General features: G+C 44.4%; 1 protein-coding gene across 5 annotated transcripts in view; it reads right to left on the bottom strand.

The window, feature by feature from the left end:
• The window catches only part of PHACTR4 (phosphatase and actin regulator 4), a 131,473-nt gene that overhangs the window by 24,450 nt on the left and 87,693 nt on the right, over positions 1-19,330 (bottom strand). For all 5 annotated transcript variants that reach the window (XR_004028413.1, XM_030805271.1, XM_030805270.1 and 2 more), the window contains 5 exons: positions 18,601-18,681; positions 11,963-12,127; positions 11,044-11,430; positions 3,695-4,292; positions 1,556-1,740 (listed from right to left, as the gene is read on the bottom strand). Coding sequence is in view for 4 of the 5 variants with exons in the window: in XM_030805271.1 (XP_030661131.1) it covers positions 1,556-1,740; positions 3,695-4,292; positions 11,044-11,430; positions 11,963-12,127; positions 18,601-18,681 (1,416 nt within the window). In the remaining variant the exon portion in view is untranslated. The remainder of the gene's footprint in view (positions 1-1,555; positions 1,741-3,694; positions 4,293-11,043; positions 11,431-11,962; positions 12,128-18,600; positions 18,682-19,330) is intronic.

Here is a 19,330-nt window from a genome sequence, read left to right as displayed (position 1 = left end):
AACAGTCTCTACAAAAAAATACAAAAATGAGCTGGGCGTGGTGGCTGACACCTGTGTTCTCAGCTACTTGGGAGGCTGAGGCTGGAGCATCGCTTGAGCCAGGAAGTGGAGGTTCCAGTGAGCTGAGATTGTGCCACTGCACTCTAGCCTGCAGAGTGAGACACTGTCTCAAAAAAAGGGAATAAGATCTAGTGTTCGGTAGCACAATAGGATGACTATAGTTAACAATAATTTATTGCATATTTCAAGATAACCAGAATGGTAGATTTGGAATATTCCCAATACAAACAAATGATAAGTGCTTGAGGTGGATAGCCTAATTACCCATACACACATGCTTATATCAAAATATCTCATGTACCTTATAAATATGTACTACTGTTATATATCTATAAAAATTAAAAATAGGCTAGGCACGGTGACTCATGCCTATAATCCTAGAGCTTTGGGAGGTCAAGGCAGGGGGATCACATGAGGTCAGGAGTTCAATAACAGCCTGGGCAGTGGCTCACGCCTGTAATCTCAGCACTCTGGGAGGTGGGCGGATCACGAGGTCGAGTTTAAGACCAGCCTGGCCAACATGGTGAAGTCTCGCCTCTACTAAAAATACAAGAAAATTAACTGGGCCTGGTGGCAGGCACTTGTAATCCCAGCTACTTGGGAGGCTGAGGCAGGAGAATTGCTTGAACCCAGGAGGCGGAGGTTGCAGTGAGCTGAGATTGTGCCACTGCACTCCAGTCTGGGTGACACAGCAAGTCTCCGTCTAAAAAAAAAAATCCTTTATGGCCAGGCGCGGTGGCTGACTCCTGTAATCCCAGCACTTTGGGAGGCCGAGGCAGGCAGATCACCTGAGGTCGGGAGTTTGAGACTAGTCTGACCAACATGGTGAAGCCCCATCTCTACTAAAAATACAAAATTAGCCAGGCGTGGTGGCACATGCCTATAATCCCAGCTACTTGGGAGGCTGAGGCAGGAGAATTGCTTGAACCTGGGAGGCGGAGGTTAAGGTGAGCCGAGATCGCACCATTGCACTCTAGCCTGGGCAACAAGAGCAAAACTCCGTCTCAAAAAAAAAAAAAAAAGACTAGGCAACATAAAAAGACCCTGTCTCTACAAAAACAAAAAACAAAACAAAAAATCAAAGAAACCTAACCAGTTGTGGCACACATCTGTAGTCCTAGCTATTTGGGAGGCTGAGGCGTAAGGATCACTTAAGCCCAGGAGTTCGAGGCTACAGTGAGCTACGATTGCACCACTGTACTCCAGCTGGGTGACAGAGCAAAACCTTGTCAAAAAAAAATAAATAAATAAAACAAAAAAAATGAAAACCTAAAACCTGAGTGACTCAATCTACTTGGACCCCTGTCTTGGCTTGTTTTAACAGAGGGGTGGCAATAGGGACAAGGAGTCCTTCACAGTGGCTTCCAACATCAGTTAGCCAGATGACTTAATGGGAGAAGGTACCTGTTTCCATGTCTCTTTTGACACTTGCTAAGATCAGCAAATAGCTTTATCTGGAAAAGAATTCTGTTTTGCTTTTCCCTCCCTTTCTTACTCTGATAGCTTTCATCTTCATCTTCTTCATCTCGGTACTGAATGGGACCTTCTGAATCAGAGTCGCTCTCCTTCTCTTCTTCCTCCCGTAGACACTGTGGTAATTTAGGAATGACTGAGGTAGGTGTCATGTCTTCACTGAATGTGGATGGACAGGTTTGCTCCTCCTCTTCTTCATCGTCTGGACTAACAAATTAACATAATTATATTTTCTTTTTAGAAACAAAGAGGATAACTGACTTTTAAGACAAAGGACTGAAATAAAGACTGGGCGTGGTGGCTCATGCCTGTAATCCCAGCACTTTGGGAGACGGAGGTGGGCAAATTCACCTGAGGTCAGGAGTTTGAGACCAGCCTGGCTAACATGGTGAAACCCTGTGTCTACTAAAAATACAAAAATTAGCCGGCGTGGTGGCAGGCACCTGTAATCCCAGCTACTTGTGAGGCTGAGGCAGGAGAATCTCTTGAACCCAGGAGGCAGAGGTTGAAGTGAACCTCGATTGTGCCACTACACTCCAGCCTGGGTGACAAGAGTGAGACTCCATCTCAAAAAGAAAAAAAAAAAAAAGACAAAGGACTGAAATAACCATAAATAAAAAAAATCTATGAATGAGGTAACTTATAATTCTTTCCCTTAACTTTAACAATCTTGCTAAGAAACTTTTTAGCAGGTTTTAATCTAAAGGTTCAGATCCCAGCTTTACCACTTATTAGGCACTGGTGCTTTCCAGAATTTGTCTAATGTCATTCTCACAGGCCTACAGAGTACCTATTATTCCCATTTAGAGATGAAATAACTAAAGAGCAGAAGGCTTCAGTAACCTAACCCTACTATAAGCTAAGAGTGGTAGTGCTGCAATTGGAACCCAGGGCTGTCTCCCTCCAAGGTGAATGCTCTCAAGCACAACATTGTACGATGCCTTCCCTGAAGTATATAAAACTAGCGGTTGTAATTTTTCATGTACATAATTTTGTAAATTTTGTGTCATCACAAAAATCTCCATGAAAAAAAAAAATCACGAGAGTAGAAAGTCGAAATTTGCCCAGGCGCAGTGGCTCACACCCATGATCCCAGCATTCTGGGAGGCTGAGGCAGGCAGACTGCTTGAGCCCACGAGTTCAGGACTAGCCTGGGCAACACGGCAAAACCCCATCTCTCACAAAAAATATAAAAATTAGCTGGGTGTGATGGCGTGCGCCTGTAGTCACAGTTACTCGGGAGGCTGAGGAGGGAGAATTGCTTGAGCCCAGGAGGTGGAGGTTGCAGTGAGCCAAGACTGCACCACTGACTCCAGCTTGGGTGAGAGAGTGAGAACCTATCTCAAACATAAATAAATAAATAAATACAAATGAAGTTTCAAGATAAGATTAAAAAAAGAAAGAGTCCAAATTATATAACTTATCCTTTTGGCAGAGTATTCTTTGTACTTTAAATTTATTCACATTGCTGGGCACGGTGGCTCACACTCGCAATCCCAGCACTTTGTGAGACGGAGGCAGGTGGATCACCTGGGGTCAGGAGTTCAAGACCATCCTGGCTAACACGGTGAAACCCCATCTCCACTAAAAATACAAAAATCTGCCGGATGTGGTGGCACATGCCTGTAGTCCCAGCTACTCGGGAGGCTGAGGCAGGAGAATTGCTTGAACCTGGGCGGCAGAGGTTACAGTGAGCTGAGATTGTGCCACTGCACTCCAGCCTGGGCAACAGAGCATGACTCCATCTGGGAAAAAAAAAAAATTTATTCACATTTTCTTTTTTTCTGTGAGACAAGAGTCTTGCTCTGTTGCCCAGGCTAGAGTACAGTGGCACAATCTTGGCTCACTGCAACCTCCACCTCCTGGTTAAAGCGAATCTCCTGCCTCAGCCTCCCGAGTAGCTGGGATTACAGGTATGTGCCACGACGCCTGGCTAATTTTTGTTATTTTCATCAAGACAGGGTTTTACTATATTGGCCAGGCTGGTCTTGAACTCCTGACCTCAAGTGATCGATCCATTCGCCTCAGCCTCTCAAAGTGCTGGGCTTACAGGTGTGGGCCACCGTGCCTGGCCCACATTTTCTTTTTATAAGTAATTCTTTTCCAAGCAGCGCTATCTAGAGTAAAGGAGAAATAAGAGGCAAGCTTTAAAGGCACTTACACTTTCAGCATTTCAATAGTGATGGGAAGAGACCTGGTCCGACCCAGCGTACTGCTGTCCTCAGAAAAGCTGTCACTGTTTTCAAAAAGCAATGAATGAGCTCTGTGAGAACCCTCCAGAGGAGGAGTCATGGGAAGTGGGCTGGTGAGGGCCTGCTGGATTCGAATATGCAGTGGGAGTGGAGGCAGCCTAGAGGGTATATGGGGCCCCCCAAAGTTCTGGTCCAATATCCTCTTGGGGACTTCCTTTTTCTGATCTTCCTGCTGGGGAATCTCCTGGTGTAGATCTAAGGATAGTGGAAACTCAATTTCTGGCACAACTTGAAAAGTCTTAGCAGGGAATGGAGGGGTGCGTGGAGGCTCTGGAGGTATATGAGTAGGCAGTGGGGGGGACGGAGAGCGAGGTGAGATCATTGGTAGAAGTTCAGAGCCCATAGAACACGTGCTCTTCTCTCTTTCATCACTTGGTGTTTTTGTGGTGATGGCAGCAGCAGACTCCAAGGTGGGTACTGAGGTCGATGGAATGCCTCTCTTAGGTGGTAAGGGTGGGGATGGTTTTGATAACAATGTACCACTGTTTATTGCTTGGGACAGTTCAGCTGGAAAAGAGAGAGCAACACATCAATTTCACGACTTTCCAATGCTTTGAAGGGCTGGCCTAGGGCCTAGAATTAAAGTTGAGTTCAGTTTTAATCTTTCAAGCAAGTTAAATAATTTCATAGTTTTGTCATTCCCTATATATTTTATCCTGAAATGAAGTTTATATTTATTCAAATAGAAGGCCTAATAAATGTACAGAGGTGTAGGAAGACTGATGAGTAGCTTACTTCATTGCTATGGCAACAGATATGACAATTTTTTTTTTTTTTTTTTGAGACAGGGTCTCACTCTCTCACCCAGACTGGAGTGCAGTGGCGCAATCTCGGCTTGCTGCAACCTCTGCCTCCCAGGCTCAAGCGATACTCCTGCCTCAGTCTACCAAGTAGCTGAGATTACAGGCGCATGCCACTATGGCCCGGCTAATTTTTGTATTTTTAGTAGAGGCGGGCTGTCACCATGTTGGCCAGGTTGGTCTCGAACTCCTGACCTCAAATGATCCACCTGTCTTGGCCTCTCAAAGTGTTGGGATTACAGGCGTGAGCCATGGCACCCGGCTGACAACTTTTTGTAACTTGATCTTGGTGTAGTTAATATGAATAGAGACAAAAAAAATCTGATAAAAAGTTATTTTGTGGCTGGGCACGGTGGCTCACACCTGTAATCCCAACACTTTGGGAGGCCGAGGTGGGCAGATTACTTGAGGTCAGGAGTTCGAGACCAGCCTGGCCAACATGGTGAAACCCCGTTACTAAAAAAAAAAAAAAAAAAAATTAGCTATGTGTGGTGGCAGGCACCTGTAATCCCAGCTACTCGGGAGAGGCTGAGGCACGAGAATCTCTTGAACCTGGGAGGCGGAGGCTGCAGTGAGCCAAGGTCACGCCACTGCACTCCAGGCTGGACAGCGCAAGACTCTGACTCAAAAAAAAAAAAAAGTAAGTTATTTTGTATAACAGTACTCCATTAAAAAATTTAAACATTCAGATAGCATAAAATAAGTATTAGTGGGTATTGTTACCATATCCTGATAATGATATCTAGATATCTTAGCTCTGTGTTATAAAACTGTCAATACTGACATCTTGAATTTTTATAGCAATTGCAAAGTCCTTTGAAGAAATCAAAGCGTTTTTTGTTCTTGAAGTCATATTCTCCTTATACCACCTGAGGTGACAGGGGAAACAAGATAGCATCTTTACCATTTTTCAGAAGGAAAAAGCGAGGCCACAGAAGTCAGGTGACTTTGCCCAAGATCATACTACAAACTGGCATGGACTCAGCTGGTATCCAAGTCTCTGACTATTTGACTGCATTCTACTGTCTCTAATTTTTTTTTTTTTTTTGAGACGGAGTCTTGTTGTCACCCAGGCTGGAGTGCAGTGGCGCCATCTGGGCTCATTGCAAGCTCCGCCTCCCAGGTTCACGCCATTCGCCTGCCTCAGCCTCCCTGCTGGGACTACAGGCGCCTGCCACCACGCCCGGCTAATTTTTTGTGTATTTTTAGTAGAGACGGGGTTTCATCATGTTAGCCAGGATGGTCTCGATCTCCTGACCTCGTGATCCGCCTGCCTCAGCCTCCCAAAGTGCTGGGATTACAGGCGTGAGCCACTGCGCCCGGCCTACTGTCTCTAATTTTTATTGGTATGCACACCTCTTATGTTCCCTTTGCACCTCAGCTTCCCATGTTCACTCTCCACTATATGATGGGCTCCTTGATGGCAGGGCAACCTTGTCTCCATCAACGTATCATCCACAGGGCTGTGCACAGTACCTGGCATCTAGTGGACCCTCAATATATGTTTATTAGATGAGAAGCCCTCACCCTGTATCATGACAGTATATATTCCTATGGTTTCACCAAAGCCCACAATGACTCAGCAAAGGTGTTGGTGTTGCTTCAGCAAAGTCCCTTTGGAGGGCTCCAAATGACCTGTAAGAAGTGGATCATCAGATCACACAGAAGCAAAACTGGTAAAGTAATTAAAGAGTAGTTATTTTTCCCCTGCTGACAGAAAAAAAAAAAAAAAGTAGTTCTTTTGATCACCAACCTCTAACCTTCTACTCAAACCCTTTAGTTTCATCCCACTCAGTATTCTCAAACAGTCTCAAAAACTTCCCTTAAATAAAACTGTATTTGTCCTAAATCCCCAAAATTGGAGATGTTCAAAGTAAAAGGCTAGCTAATTATTCTTTTCTTTTTTGAGATGGAGTTTCGCTCTTGTTGCCCAGGCTGGAGTGCAATGGCGCCATCTCGGCTAACCGCAACCTCCACCTCCTGGGTTCAAGTGATTCTCCTACCTCGGCCTCCTGAGTAGCTGGGATTACAGGTACCTGCCACCACGCCCGGCTAATTTTTTGTATTTTTAGTAGAGATGGGGTTTCTCCGTGTTGGTCAGGCTGGTCTTGAACTCCCGACCCCAGGTGATCCACCTGCCTCGGCCTCCCAAAGTGCTGGGATTACAGGCATGTGCCGCTGCGCCCGGCCAAGGCTAGCTAATTTTATAATTCTTTTTTTTTTTTTCTTTTGAGACAAGGTCTCCCTCTGTTGCCCAGACTGGAGTGGAATGAACAATAGCTCACTGCAGCCTTGATCTCCTGGGTTCAAGTGATCCTCTTGCTACAGCCTCCCAAGTAGCTAGGACTACAGGCCCATGCCACCATGCCTGACTAATTTTTTTAATTTTTAGTAGAGACAAGGTCTCGCTATGCTGCCCAGGCTGGTCTTGAGCTCCTGGGCTCCAGTGATACACCTACCTCAGCCTCCCAGAGTGCTGGGATTATGGATGTGAGCCACCAGACCCAGCCTCTTTTCTTTTTAAATTTATTTTTATTTTTAAATTAAATTAATTTATTTTAGACAGGGTCTCACACTGTGTCGCTGGAGTGCACTGGCGCAGTCACGGCACACTGCAGTTTTGACCTCCCTGGGCTCAGGTGATCCTCCCACCTCAGCCTCCCAAGTAACTGGGACCATAGGCACGTGCCACCATGCCCGGCTAATTTTTTGGGGGGTATTTTTTGTAGAGGTGGGTTTCTCCATGTTGCCTAGGCTGGTCTCAAACTCCTGGGCTCAAGTAATCTACCTACCTCAGCCTCCCAAAGTGTTGGTACTACAGGTGTGAGCCACTGTACCCAGCCTTTTCTTTTTTTTTTAGAGACAGGATGTCGCTCTGTTACCCAGGCTAGAGTGCAGTGGTGCAATCATAACTCACTGCAGCCTTGAACTCCTGTGCTTACCCAATCCTCTTACCTCAATCTCCCAAGTAGCTAGAATTACAGGCACATGTCACCATGCCCAGCTAATTTTTAAATATTTTATGGAGATGGGGTCTTGCTACGTTGCTCAGGCCGGTCTTGAATTCCTGGCCTCAAGTGATCTTCCCACCTCGGCCTCCCCAAATGCTGGGATTATAGGCATGAGCCACTGTGCCTGGCCTAATTTTGTAATGTTTTAATGTCTCTCATCATAAATAATTTTTTTTTGAGACAGAGTCTTGCTCTGTTGCCTAGGTTGGAGTACAGTGGTGCAATTTTGGCTCACTGCAACCGCCACTTCCCGGGTTCAAGTGATTCTCCTGCCTCAGCCTCCCGAGTAGCTGGGATTACAGGCATGCACCACCATACCCAGATCATTTTTTGTATTTTTAGTAGAGACAGGGTTTCGCCATGTTGCCCAGGCTGGTCTCAAACTCTGGGCCTCAAGCGATCTGCCCACCTGGGCCTCCCAAAGTGCTGGGATTATAGGCGTGAGCCACCATGCCTGGCCCCATAAATAAATTTTAAAAAAGGTTTTCTAGAAAAATACTGCATACACACACAAAAAGATTCTAAAAATGTGAATTTTAGGAGCAGTGAAAGAGATATTTTTGGAAAGACTGGATTTTTGCTGATTCCCTAAAAACAGCTGTTAGCTATTCCATCTGCAACAAAACTCATTCCTGATGAGACCATAAATGAATATTTTTACTTTTGAATTAATAAGATAAATTATATTTGGTAATTTGAGGAAGGCATATATGTTAAGGAAGCAAATTCTAGTACATATACCCTGACAACAGCATCTGGCTGTAGTTCTGTGGAAAAATTCCAGAGTGTTTCTGGGATGGGTAATAATTCCCTTTCACTCGTTCAGCTATTGCTGGTGGTTTTTCCTTAGTCCTAATACTCCATGTTATACCGATGAGAAGACAGTAGTACTTCTGAAGCAATGATTTCCAAACTTTTGGATTTCAGTGACCAAAACAGTAACAAAAATCTTGATCAACCTCAGATTGTTGGTTTTTTTTTTCTAGTTTTTTTTTTGAGGTTGTCATTTTCTAAGATTTCCAAATAAGGCTTGATATTAAGTAAACCATTTATGATCATCATCCTTTTGTGAAAGAAATGGCATTTTAACACCAAAGGATTAGGAAGGTTGTAATTTTAGAATAAAAGAGAGTCCTTTAAATTAAATCTATTTAGCTCTAAGAAATGCTCTGTGAACTGTTCTATTTTTCTTCTTTTGCTGAGGATCCCTCGTGGACTAATACTGATTCCTCAGTTACAAGGTCTATTGTTTTGGGCTATTTACCTCAAGCTAAGAATGAGCTCTGCAGTTTAGTCCAGAGTATCATACACAAATTATCATTTATATGTTGCCTTAACTTGAAAAGGGTAGTATGCCCTGGTCTAGAGCAGAGGCTCTTAATGTGTGCCCCCCTGGAGAGCAGCATCAGTGTCATCTGGGAACCTATTAGAAAGGCAAATTCTCAAGCCCATCCCAGACTTACTAGAATCAGAAGCTCTAGGGGTAGTGTCCAGCGGTCTGTTATAAGCTTTCTAAGTGATCCTGAGGAGAACACCGGTTTGCAAACACTACTGTAAGGAGCTGAGGTCTGGACCTGAGAGTTGAAAAGCCTATGTTCAGTTTCTATCTTTCACTAACTACAACCTTTTTCTTTTTTTTGAGATGGAGTTTCACTCTCGTTGCCCAGGCTGGAGTGCAGTGGCACCATCTCAGCTCACTGCAACGTCTGCTTCCCGCGTTCAAGCAATTCTCCTGCTTCAGCCTCCCGAGTAGCTGGGATTACAGGTGCCTGCCATCATGCCTGGCTAATTTTTTGTATTTTTAGTGGAGATGGCATTTCACCATGTTGGCCAGGCTGACCTCAGGTGATCCACCCGCCTCCGCCTCCCAAAGTGCTGGGATTACAAGCATGAGCCACCGCGCCCGGCCTACAACCTTGAATGAGTCACAATGTCTTCATGTTCTAATTGCCCTACCTATGGAAAAGATAAAATCGGTTTCCTGCAGCACAGGGTAGTTTTGAAAATAAGTATGTGAAAGCTCCCCAAGTTCCTCACAGATAAGTCAACATGACACTATCCATCCAAAGTAGTGGTAATAACAACTTCATCCTGTTTTCATCAAGCTACTCCAAACTGTCATATTCATAAAATATTCTAAGCCTGTTTTTCAAGGTTTGAATCACTCCACCCAACATGGTGATATTAAATATTTAATGAGTATAGTTTTTATTCATTCATTCAATCGTGAACAAGAACTTTAAGCAGTACTAAGCCTAGTATCATTTTTCCTGAAAAAACTATATTTTTATTAGCTTTGAAGCACTCATTAGCTTTCCTCTCCCTTTCTTGAAAATTCTTCTAAGAAACTGTGCATTTATATAAAGAAAGTAGACTTAAATAGAACTTTGGGTAAATGCAAAAAATTTACTAAACCCATACAAATTTTACTGATTACGTTCCCTGCTTTCTCTACCATCACTTATTTTAACATAAGAATGGCATTCTTAATTCTCCCAAGATAAAACATGATTTTATCAGAACAATTTAAGTAATAGCTTCTGCAGTTCCCTATGAAGACAACTATGCCAGACACTGAATCCCAAATTCCACTGGCATCTACAGAATCATCCTTTTATCTACTAGACTCATTTATGCTTCTGGAAGGCATAGGTAGTTTTAAGTAGATTAAAAAATTTTCATTTGAAAAGTTTGCCTTGCCCCTTGTGAGCTGAGGCATTATTCTAATTTTTCAGCAAGTGCCACAGATAATTCCAAGCAGGTGGAATCTGTTATGGTCTTCACATATCCAGTTCAATTATACACACACACACACACACATACACACACACACACATATAAATATGTATAGTGTTTTGGAATCATTGTTTTAGAAAAACAGATTAAATATTAGATTAAAAAATAGGTTAAAACCCCCCAAACTTAAATCTAATCTTAGTGATGTTTACATTTATGGCCATCTGCCTCAGTTTCATGACTTTGTTTGTTTGTTTTTGTTTTTTTGAGACGGAGTCTCTCTCTGTCACCCAGGCTGGAGTGCAGTGGCACAATCTCGGCTCACTGCAACCTCCGCCTCCTGGGTTCAAGCAATTCTCTTGCCTCAGCCTCCCAAGTAGCTGGGACTACAGGCACATGCCACCACGCCCGGCTAATTTTTTTTATTTTTAGTAGAGACGGGATTTCACCATGTTGCCAGGATGGTCTCGATCTCCTGACCTTGTGATCCATCCACCTCGGCCTCCCAAAGTGCTGGGATTACAGGCATGAGCCACCGCGCCTGGCCTATTTTTTCTTAACCTAAGACTTTTCTCTATATTGAGGTCACTCAAAGGGACAAGATATGGAAAATTCTCACAGACCAAATCAATATTGTATCAATTATCAAATAAAATAACCATTCAACATCAAACCAAACCCAAAACACTGGAAGCATAAAGACTTACTTACCAATGACAGGGTTGCTATTTCTGTGAGCTGGTTTAGGGGGAGGGATAGGGGGCTGCTTGGCAGGGACCATATGAGTGAGGCTTGGGGTAGCAGTAGTGTTAGTGCTGGCAGGAGCAGCAGGCAGAGTCCTGGGTGCTGGGGAAGGGGTGACAGAGAGATTAACAGTCTTTGTGAGGCTTGTGGCAGCAGTGGTGGCAGCGGGTGCTGTGGTGATGGAGGTGGAGATGATGAACCTTGCCGTGCCGCCAGAGGAAGTGGCATCCTTTGCTTGCCCTTCACTTGCTTCATGAGAAGAAGACAAGGGTCTTTTGGGAGGAAGTAAAGGCATTTTGGGTACATTCTCAGGAACAGACTCTGCTTCAGAATTAGGCTGGCTTCCAGTTGAGCCTGTGTAATAACATGTATGATATAAAAAGGGAAGAGAGAGTAACAAGAGAGACTGAAAAAGCTAACACATCTATGAATTTAGGGCCAATTTCACCAATTAATTTATAGATTAGCTTATAGGTTACCGTTCTCAATGCCTCCCAACCTCCCCATACTTAAGAAATGTCAGTAAGAAAGGCTCATTAAGAGATGCTCATTGTGGTAGTGATTCTTCACATGAGGGCCAGGCTACTGGAGGAGAGCCACAACAAAATTCCTTGGGTGAAAGAAGTGGAATGTGTAGCTGGAAAAAATCCTATAGGTATCTGATACTTAACATCCTCTTCCCTTCTTGAAGATCACAAATTTAGGTGTTTTGTGAATAAAAGCGGGATGGGGGAGGAAATTCCCCTTGAAGTTGCTAGTTAAGGTATTGCTAAAGGAGAATGTAATTCTCTCTAGATTTCACTTTTCCCTGTTCTCTTGCAAACCCCTTATGTAAGGCGAATAACTAGCCCATGGCTCTTAAACTCAAAAATCCAGAGTTTCTCACCTAGTCGTTTCTTTAGGTCCTCTTCTGGAATAGCTTTCCTAAGACTTGCTAATCTTACTGGCTCTTCCTCTACTTGGACTGGACTAGATGATCTGGCATTCCCTATGGGGGTGGTATGGCCATTCTTTAACATGGCATGGCTTGGCTTTCCTGGATCCTCACCACCTGCAACGTGAAAGAAGAGTACAAAGTGATGAAGTTGGCATGAACAGACAGAAGAATTAGTAATTTCTTTTTTTCTCTCTCTCTCTTTTTTAAATTGAGACAGGGTCTCACTATGTTGCCCAGGCGGGTCTTGAACTCTTGGGCTCAAGCAATCAGCCCACCTTGGTCTCCCAAAGTGCTAGGATGAATGGCATGAACCACTGCGCCTGGTCAGAGTTGGTGATTTGAGACAGGGTCTCACAGACCAGGCTGGAGTGCGGTGGCATGATCTTGGCTCAATGCAGCCTCTGCCTCCCAGGCTCAAGGGATCCTCTTGCTTCAGCCTCCCAAATAGCTGGGACCACAGGCGTGTGCCACCACACCCAGCTAATTTTTTGTATTTTTGACGGAGATAGGATCTCACTATGTTGCCTAGGCTGGTATCGAACTCCTGGGCTCAAGCAATGCACCGGCCTCCAAAAGTGCTGGGATTACAGGAGTGAGCCACTGCGCCTGGCCCAGTGTTGGTGATTTCTTCTTTTTTTTTGAGACGGAATCTCACTCTGTCACCCAGGCTGGAGTGCAGTGGCCCGATCTCGGCTCACTGCAAGCTCTGCCTCCCGGGTTCACGCCATTCTCCTGCCTCAGCCTCCTGAGTATCTGGGACTAGACGCTGCCACCACGCCCGGCTAATTTTTTGTATTTTTTAGTGGAGACGGGGTTTCACCATGTTAGCCAGGATGGTCTTGATATCCTGACCTCGTGATCCTCCCGCCTTGGCCTCCCAAAGTGCTGGGATTACAGGCATGAGCCATCGTGCCCGGCCCAGGGTTGGTGATTTCTAACCTTTCTTATCTTCTTTCCCCCGTCTTCCTGTTTTAGTTTATTATTGAGATCTCGATTATCTGGATGCTTAAACAGAAATAAGTAATTTCTTTTTCCAACACATGTTTGATAGCCTATTATGTGCCAAGTATGTTGTTATATGAATAAGACAAATAAAAGCCGGGCGCAGTGTCTCACACCTGTAATCTCAGCACTTTGGGAGGCTGAGGCAGGTGGATCACCTGAGGTCAAGAGTTCGAGACCAGCCTGGCTAACATGGTAAAACCTTGTCTCTACTAAAAATACAAAAATTAGCCAGGCATGGTGGCAGGCGCCTGTAATCCCAGCTATTCGGGAGGCTGAGGCAGGAGAATCAATTGAACCCAGGAGGCAGAGGTTACAGTAAGCCAAGATTGTGTCATTGCACTCCAGCCTGGGCAGCAGAGCAAAACTTCCATCTCAAAGAAAGAAAAAAAAGGCTGGGCGCAGTGGCTCACACCTGTAATCCCAGCACTTTGGGAGGCCGAGGCGGGCGGATCACAAGGTCAGGAGTTCGAGACCATCCTGGCTAACACGGTGAAACCCCGTCTCTACTAAAAATACAAAAAATTAGCTGGGTGAGGTGGTGGGCGCCTGTAGTCCCAGCTACTCAGGAGGCTGATGCAGGAGAATGGTGTGAACCCTGGGGGGCAGAGCCTGCAGTGAGCTGAAATCGCGCCACTGCACTCCAGCCTGGGTGACAGAGAGACTCCGTCTCAAAAAAAGAAAGAAAAAAAAAGACAAATGAAAAGGGCAAACTTATTATATATAAGTAACTACAATGTTAAATGTCAACAGCTCTAATTAGTGAAGTACGGTGGTAGGAATGAAGAATAAATCATTTTCCTGGAGTAAGAACAGTTAGGAAGGCATCACAGAAAGTATATGAGCTGGAGTTGAGATGGTCTTGCTATGTTACCAGAATGGGCCTCGAACTCCTGGGCTCAAGCAGTCCTCCTCTCTCAGACTCCCTAGTAGATGGGACTATGGCACACACCACCATGCCTTGCTTTGCACTGGATCTTGAAGGAGTAGGAGCCTATCACACTGAATAAAGACAGTCTGTTTGGAAGAAGGATGCATGTATAAAGGTGTGAAGTTATTCAACATGTTTGGGGCACTGGCAACTAGTTTGGTCTGGCAGGAGAATAGATTCACATAAGAAATGGTTATGGGGGGCCGGGTGCAGTGGCTCACACCTGTAATCCCAACACTCTGGGAGGCCAAGGTGGGTGGATCATCTGATGTCAGGAGTTTGAGACCAGCCTGGCCAACATGGTGAAACCCTGTCTCTACTAAAAATACAAAAATTAGTCGGGCGTGGTGGCAGGCGCCTGTAATCCCAGCTACTCGGGAGGCTGAGGCAACAGACTCCGTCTCAAAAAAAAAAAAAAAAGAAATGGTTATGGGCTGGGCACAGTGGTGCTCATGCCTGTAATCCCAACAGTTCGGGAGGCTGAGGCGGGAGGATTGTTGAGCCCAAGAGTTTGAGATCAGCCTGCGAAACATAGTAAGACCCTGTCTCTACAAAAAAGTAAAAAAACTAGCTGGGTGTGGTGGCACACGCCTAGTCCCAGCTACCTGGGAGGCTGAAGTGGGAGGACTGTTTGAACCCAGGAGGTCAAGGGTACAGTAAGCCATGACCAGACCACTGTGCCCTAGCCTGGGTGACAGAGTGAAATCCAACATCATTCTTCATGAAGTTCCAATAAGAGGTGGAGTGTGGGCTCAAAGTAATGAAGATTCTAAGGCAAGTGAAAAGGTACTTCTAAAGCCAAAGTAATCTGACAACTACTTTTTGTTTTTAAAACAGGGTGGGGGTAAGATGACAACAACTATACAAAAATAGTAAGTTATTGCCCATGTTTAACAAAAACAAGATTTTCTAGAATACTGAAGCAATGATTTCAAAGCCAACAAAGGCTGCTCTTTGTGAAAACAACATAATAAAAGTTTAAGACAGTGTTATTTAGTTTCTACTCAGCACGCACTAGTGAAATACATGCAAAAGTGATCAGTTATCTCAAGTTACTTAATCAGGGATGTCTACTTTGCAGTATCATTTCTTATATTAAATATAGAGGGTTCTGCAATGTTAATGAAGTGGAGTAGTACTAAGGGGCTTTAACATCACTGACTGTTCTCCCTAAACCCAGAAAATCAATGAAAATCAATTAAATATTGTACAGTACAGTCAAGTTAGCACTATAATCAAGCCAAAAGCCACCTTTTTTTTTTTTTTTTTTTTTTTTTTTTTTAAAACAGGGTCTCACTCTGTCGCCCAGGCTGGAGTGCAATGGTGCAATCCATACTTACTGCAGCCTTCCATCTTCTGGGCTCAAGCCATGCTCCATCTTTTGGGCTCAAGTAGCTAGGACTACAGGCCTGCACTACCATACCTCGCTAATTAAAAAAACTTTTTTATAGAGATGAGGTCTCACTATGTTGCTCAGGCTGGTCTCGAACTACTGAGTTCAAGGGATCCTCCCGCACTGGCCTCCCAAAGTGCTGGGATTACAGCATGAGCCACCACGCCAGGCCAGCCAAAAGCCCCCTTTAAGTATGAAGAGGACTTCAAGGTTCAAACACTACTTTTGGCCTAAAATGCAGATCTATAAGCCAGCATGAGGCCCATCCCTGTTTTTAGATACAGAATAAAGCTTAGGTCATTTATCTGGTTGGCAGAATGGCATCTTGTCCAATGGCTGCAACTCGTTTATTAATTGGGCCTGTGAACTTGTAGGCTAAAAACAACTTGGATTAGGAGCTAATAGAAAGTACAGGGCAAAAGATCATCGGGCGTGGTGGCTCATGCCTGTAATCCCAGAAGTTTGGAAGGCCGAGGCAGGTGGATCACTTGAGCTCAGGAGTTTGAGACCAGCCTGGCTAACACGGTGAAACCCTGTCTCTATTGAAAATACAAAAATTAGCTGGGCGTGGTGATGCATGCCTACAATTCCAGCTACTCGGGAGGCTGAGGAAGGAGAATTGCTTGAACCCAGGAGGCAGAGGTTGCCATGAGTGTAGGGCAAAAGAGACTGAAGGTGAAAAACAAGAAATAAGTAATGTATGTGGTTTATGATAAGTGAGCAAGAAAGGCGAAAAGAAAGGCCATGGAAAGTGGAACAGCTGTATCAAAAAAGCAAGGGCCAGGCCAGGCACGGTGGCTCACACCTGTAATCCCAGCACTTTGGAAGGCTGAGGTGGGTGGATCACTTGAGGTCAGCAGTTCGAGACCAGCCTGGTCAACATGGTGAAACCCCACCTCTACTAAAAATATAAAAATTAGCCAGGTGTGGTGGCAGATGCCTGTAATCCCAGCTCCTCGGGAGGCTGAGGCTGGAAAATTGCTTGAACCCAAGAGATGGAGGTTGCAGTGAGCCGAGATCACGCCACTGCACTCCAGCCTGGGCGACAGAGCGAGACTCCCTCAAAAAAGAAAGCAAAGCAAGGGCCACAGAGGTGCTACAATGGAATCATTATAGTAGTACATAACTACCTAAATACTAAGAAGATTTTGTGTCCTAATGTAAAAAACAAATAGAGTTATATAAAACAAAAGTTATACATGCTCATAACTAAGTCACATACAAAAAAAAAAAAAAAAAGAAAGAAAAGAAAGAAAACATCGCATAGTGCCTGGGCACAGCAGCTCACGCCTGTAATCCCAGCACTTTGGGAGGCTGAGGCAGGAAGACTGCTTGTGCTGCCCACGAGTGTGAGACTAGCCTGGGCAACAGAGGGAGACCCTGTCTCAATTAAAAAACAAAAAAAAAGCCCACCCATGTTCCCACCTCAACTTCAGAGGTAACCAATTGTCATAATATTTCCTTTTTTTTTTTTTTTTTTTTTTTTTTGTATTTTTAGTAGAGACGGGGTTTCACCGTGGTCTCGATCTCCTGACCTCGTGATCCGCCTGCCTCGGCCCCCCAAAGTGCTGGGATTACAAGCGTGAGCCACCGCGCCCGGCCCAATTGTAATAATATTTCAAATTGCTCCTTCAAGCTTGTTTTCTCTGGTTAATTTTTATACAGTTGAGATAATAAATCTTCAATACATACAATTTAATTTTTTGAATAGGCAATATATTCACATGGTTTAAAGCCCAAAAAGTATACAGTAATACTCCATCTGTTTGGTTCCTTTCCCCTATTCTTCAAAGGATATGATTTTTTTTTTTTTTTTTGAGAAGGAGTCTCGCTCTGTTGCCCAGGCTGGAGTGCAGTGGCGCCATCTCAGCTCACTGCAACCTCTGCCTCCTGAGTTCAAATGATTCTCCTGCCTCAGCCTCCCAAGTAGCTGGTACTACAGGTGCCCGCTACTATGCCCTCCTAATTTTTTGTATTTTTAGTAGAGACGGGGTTTCACCATTTTGGCCAGGCTGGTCTCGAACTCCTGACCTTAAGTGTTCTGCCCGCCTTGGCCTCCTAAAGTGCTGGGATTACAGGTGTGAGCCACCATGCCTGGCCAGTATACAATATGGCTTTCAGATTTTGCCTCATGCAACATAACTCAGATGAAGAGAAATGAGATGCAACCAATGTACTATACTTTCACATTTATAATAACTTGCTTCATAGAGTCACACATTGAAGAAAGTCTTGACATTATTAAACAAACAATGACTGGTGGACTGGTGCAGTGATATGGGCATGGGGACAAATGAGTTCAAAAAAGAAAATGAGCTGGACACGGTGGCTCAAGCCTGTAATCCCAGCACTTTGGGAGGCCGAGGTGGGCAGAACACCTGAGGTCAGGAGTTCGAGACCAGCCTGGCCAACTTGGTGAAACCCCCATCTCTACTAAAAATGCAAAAATTAGCCAGGCACAGTGGCTCACGCTTGTAATCCCAGAACTTTGGGAGGCCAAGGCAGGCGGATCACCTGAGGTTAGAAGTTCAAGACCAGCCTGACCAACATGGTGAAACCCCATCTCTACTAAAAAGTCAAAAGTTAGCTGGGGGTGGTGACAGGTGCCTGTAATCCCAGCTACTTGGGAGGCTGAGGCACAAGAATTGCTTGAACCCAGGAGGCAGAGGTTGCAGTGAGCCGAGATTGCGTCACTGCACTCCAGCCTGGGCAACAGAGCAAGACTCTGTCTCAAGGAGAAAAAAAAAAAAAGACACACAATATTGTAGCTGACACAAAGTTGAGGATGTACACAGAGGAAAGGAATGTTTGCCCCAAGGAAGGAAGGGTGAACTTTTTTTTTTTTTTTTTGAGACAGAGTCTCGCTCTGTCACCCAGGCTGGAGTGCAGTGGCGCGACCTCGGCTCACTGCAAGCTCCGCCTCCCGGGTTCACGCCATTCTCCTGCCTCAGCCTCTCCAAGTAGCTGGGACTACAGGCGCCCACCACCACGCCCGGCTAATTTTTTGTATTTTTAGTAGAGACGGGGTTTCACCGTGGTCTCAATCTCCTGACCTCGTGATCCGCCTGCCTCAGCCTCCCAAAGTGCTGGGATTACAAGCGTGAGCCAACACGCCTGGCCGAACTTTTTTTTTTTTAAAGGCCATCCCCCAACCCAAAAATAGCAATACAAAAGAAAGAAAGAAAATTCAAATTTCTAGTCAGACCCAATCAAAGACCAAGTGCACAGAGACAGGCATATGCTATTCATTTGTAAACTCACCTTGCTCAGGGTCTTCCAACAGAACCCCTCTTTTCACCAGCTCTTCTCTTGGCTTTCGCATAGATATTTTCCGTTCTAAAACTAACATTAAATTGGAAAATGGCACTCAGAAATGTGACAGTTGAAAGTCAGCCTTACACTTAGCATTCTAATTCTACAGGTAAAAGAATAAAGTAGTTTAAGTTTATATTCTCAGGAAAGAAAATAACTAGCAGACTAACTTCAAATTAAAAATCTTACATTTCTTTTATTACCTGTGCTATCAGGAAAGCAACACTTCCAAAAAACTAGCCTTACATAATTGTAACTTAAGAGAAAATTTCACTAGTAAGTTATTTATGGATGAACTTTGTGTGGATGGGCAGAGTAGAAAATAAGCATTTTATTTATGTATGTATTAATTCATTCAGTCATTTTCTTCACCAAGTTCTGATGGAAAGAAGCATCTTAGATTTGCTACAGTTCAGGAGCTCCATTCACCAATGGATCATCAATAGATACTTATATCCCATCAAAATACAAACCTGGGAATGAGGGTATACAATATTAGGTTTAGTAAATGACCATTTTGATGTTTAATTCCAAAAGATTAAACTCTGGCCAGCCACAGTGGCTCATGCTTGTAATCCCAGAACTTTGGGAGGCTGAGGTGGGAGGATCGCTTGAGCCCAGGAGTTCAAGACCAGCTTGGGAAACATAAGGAGACCCCGTCTCTACAAAAAATTTAAAA

This window comes from Nomascus leucogenys, chromosome 24 (assembly GCF_006542625.1).
Source record: "Nomascus leucogenys isolate Asia chromosome 24, Asia_NLE_v1, whole genome shotgun sequence".
Lineage (NCBI taxonomy): Eukaryota > Metazoa > Chordata > Mammalia > Primates > Hylobatidae > Nomascus > Nomascus leucogenys.
This window is presented reverse-complemented; position numbering and strand designations above follow the sequence as displayed.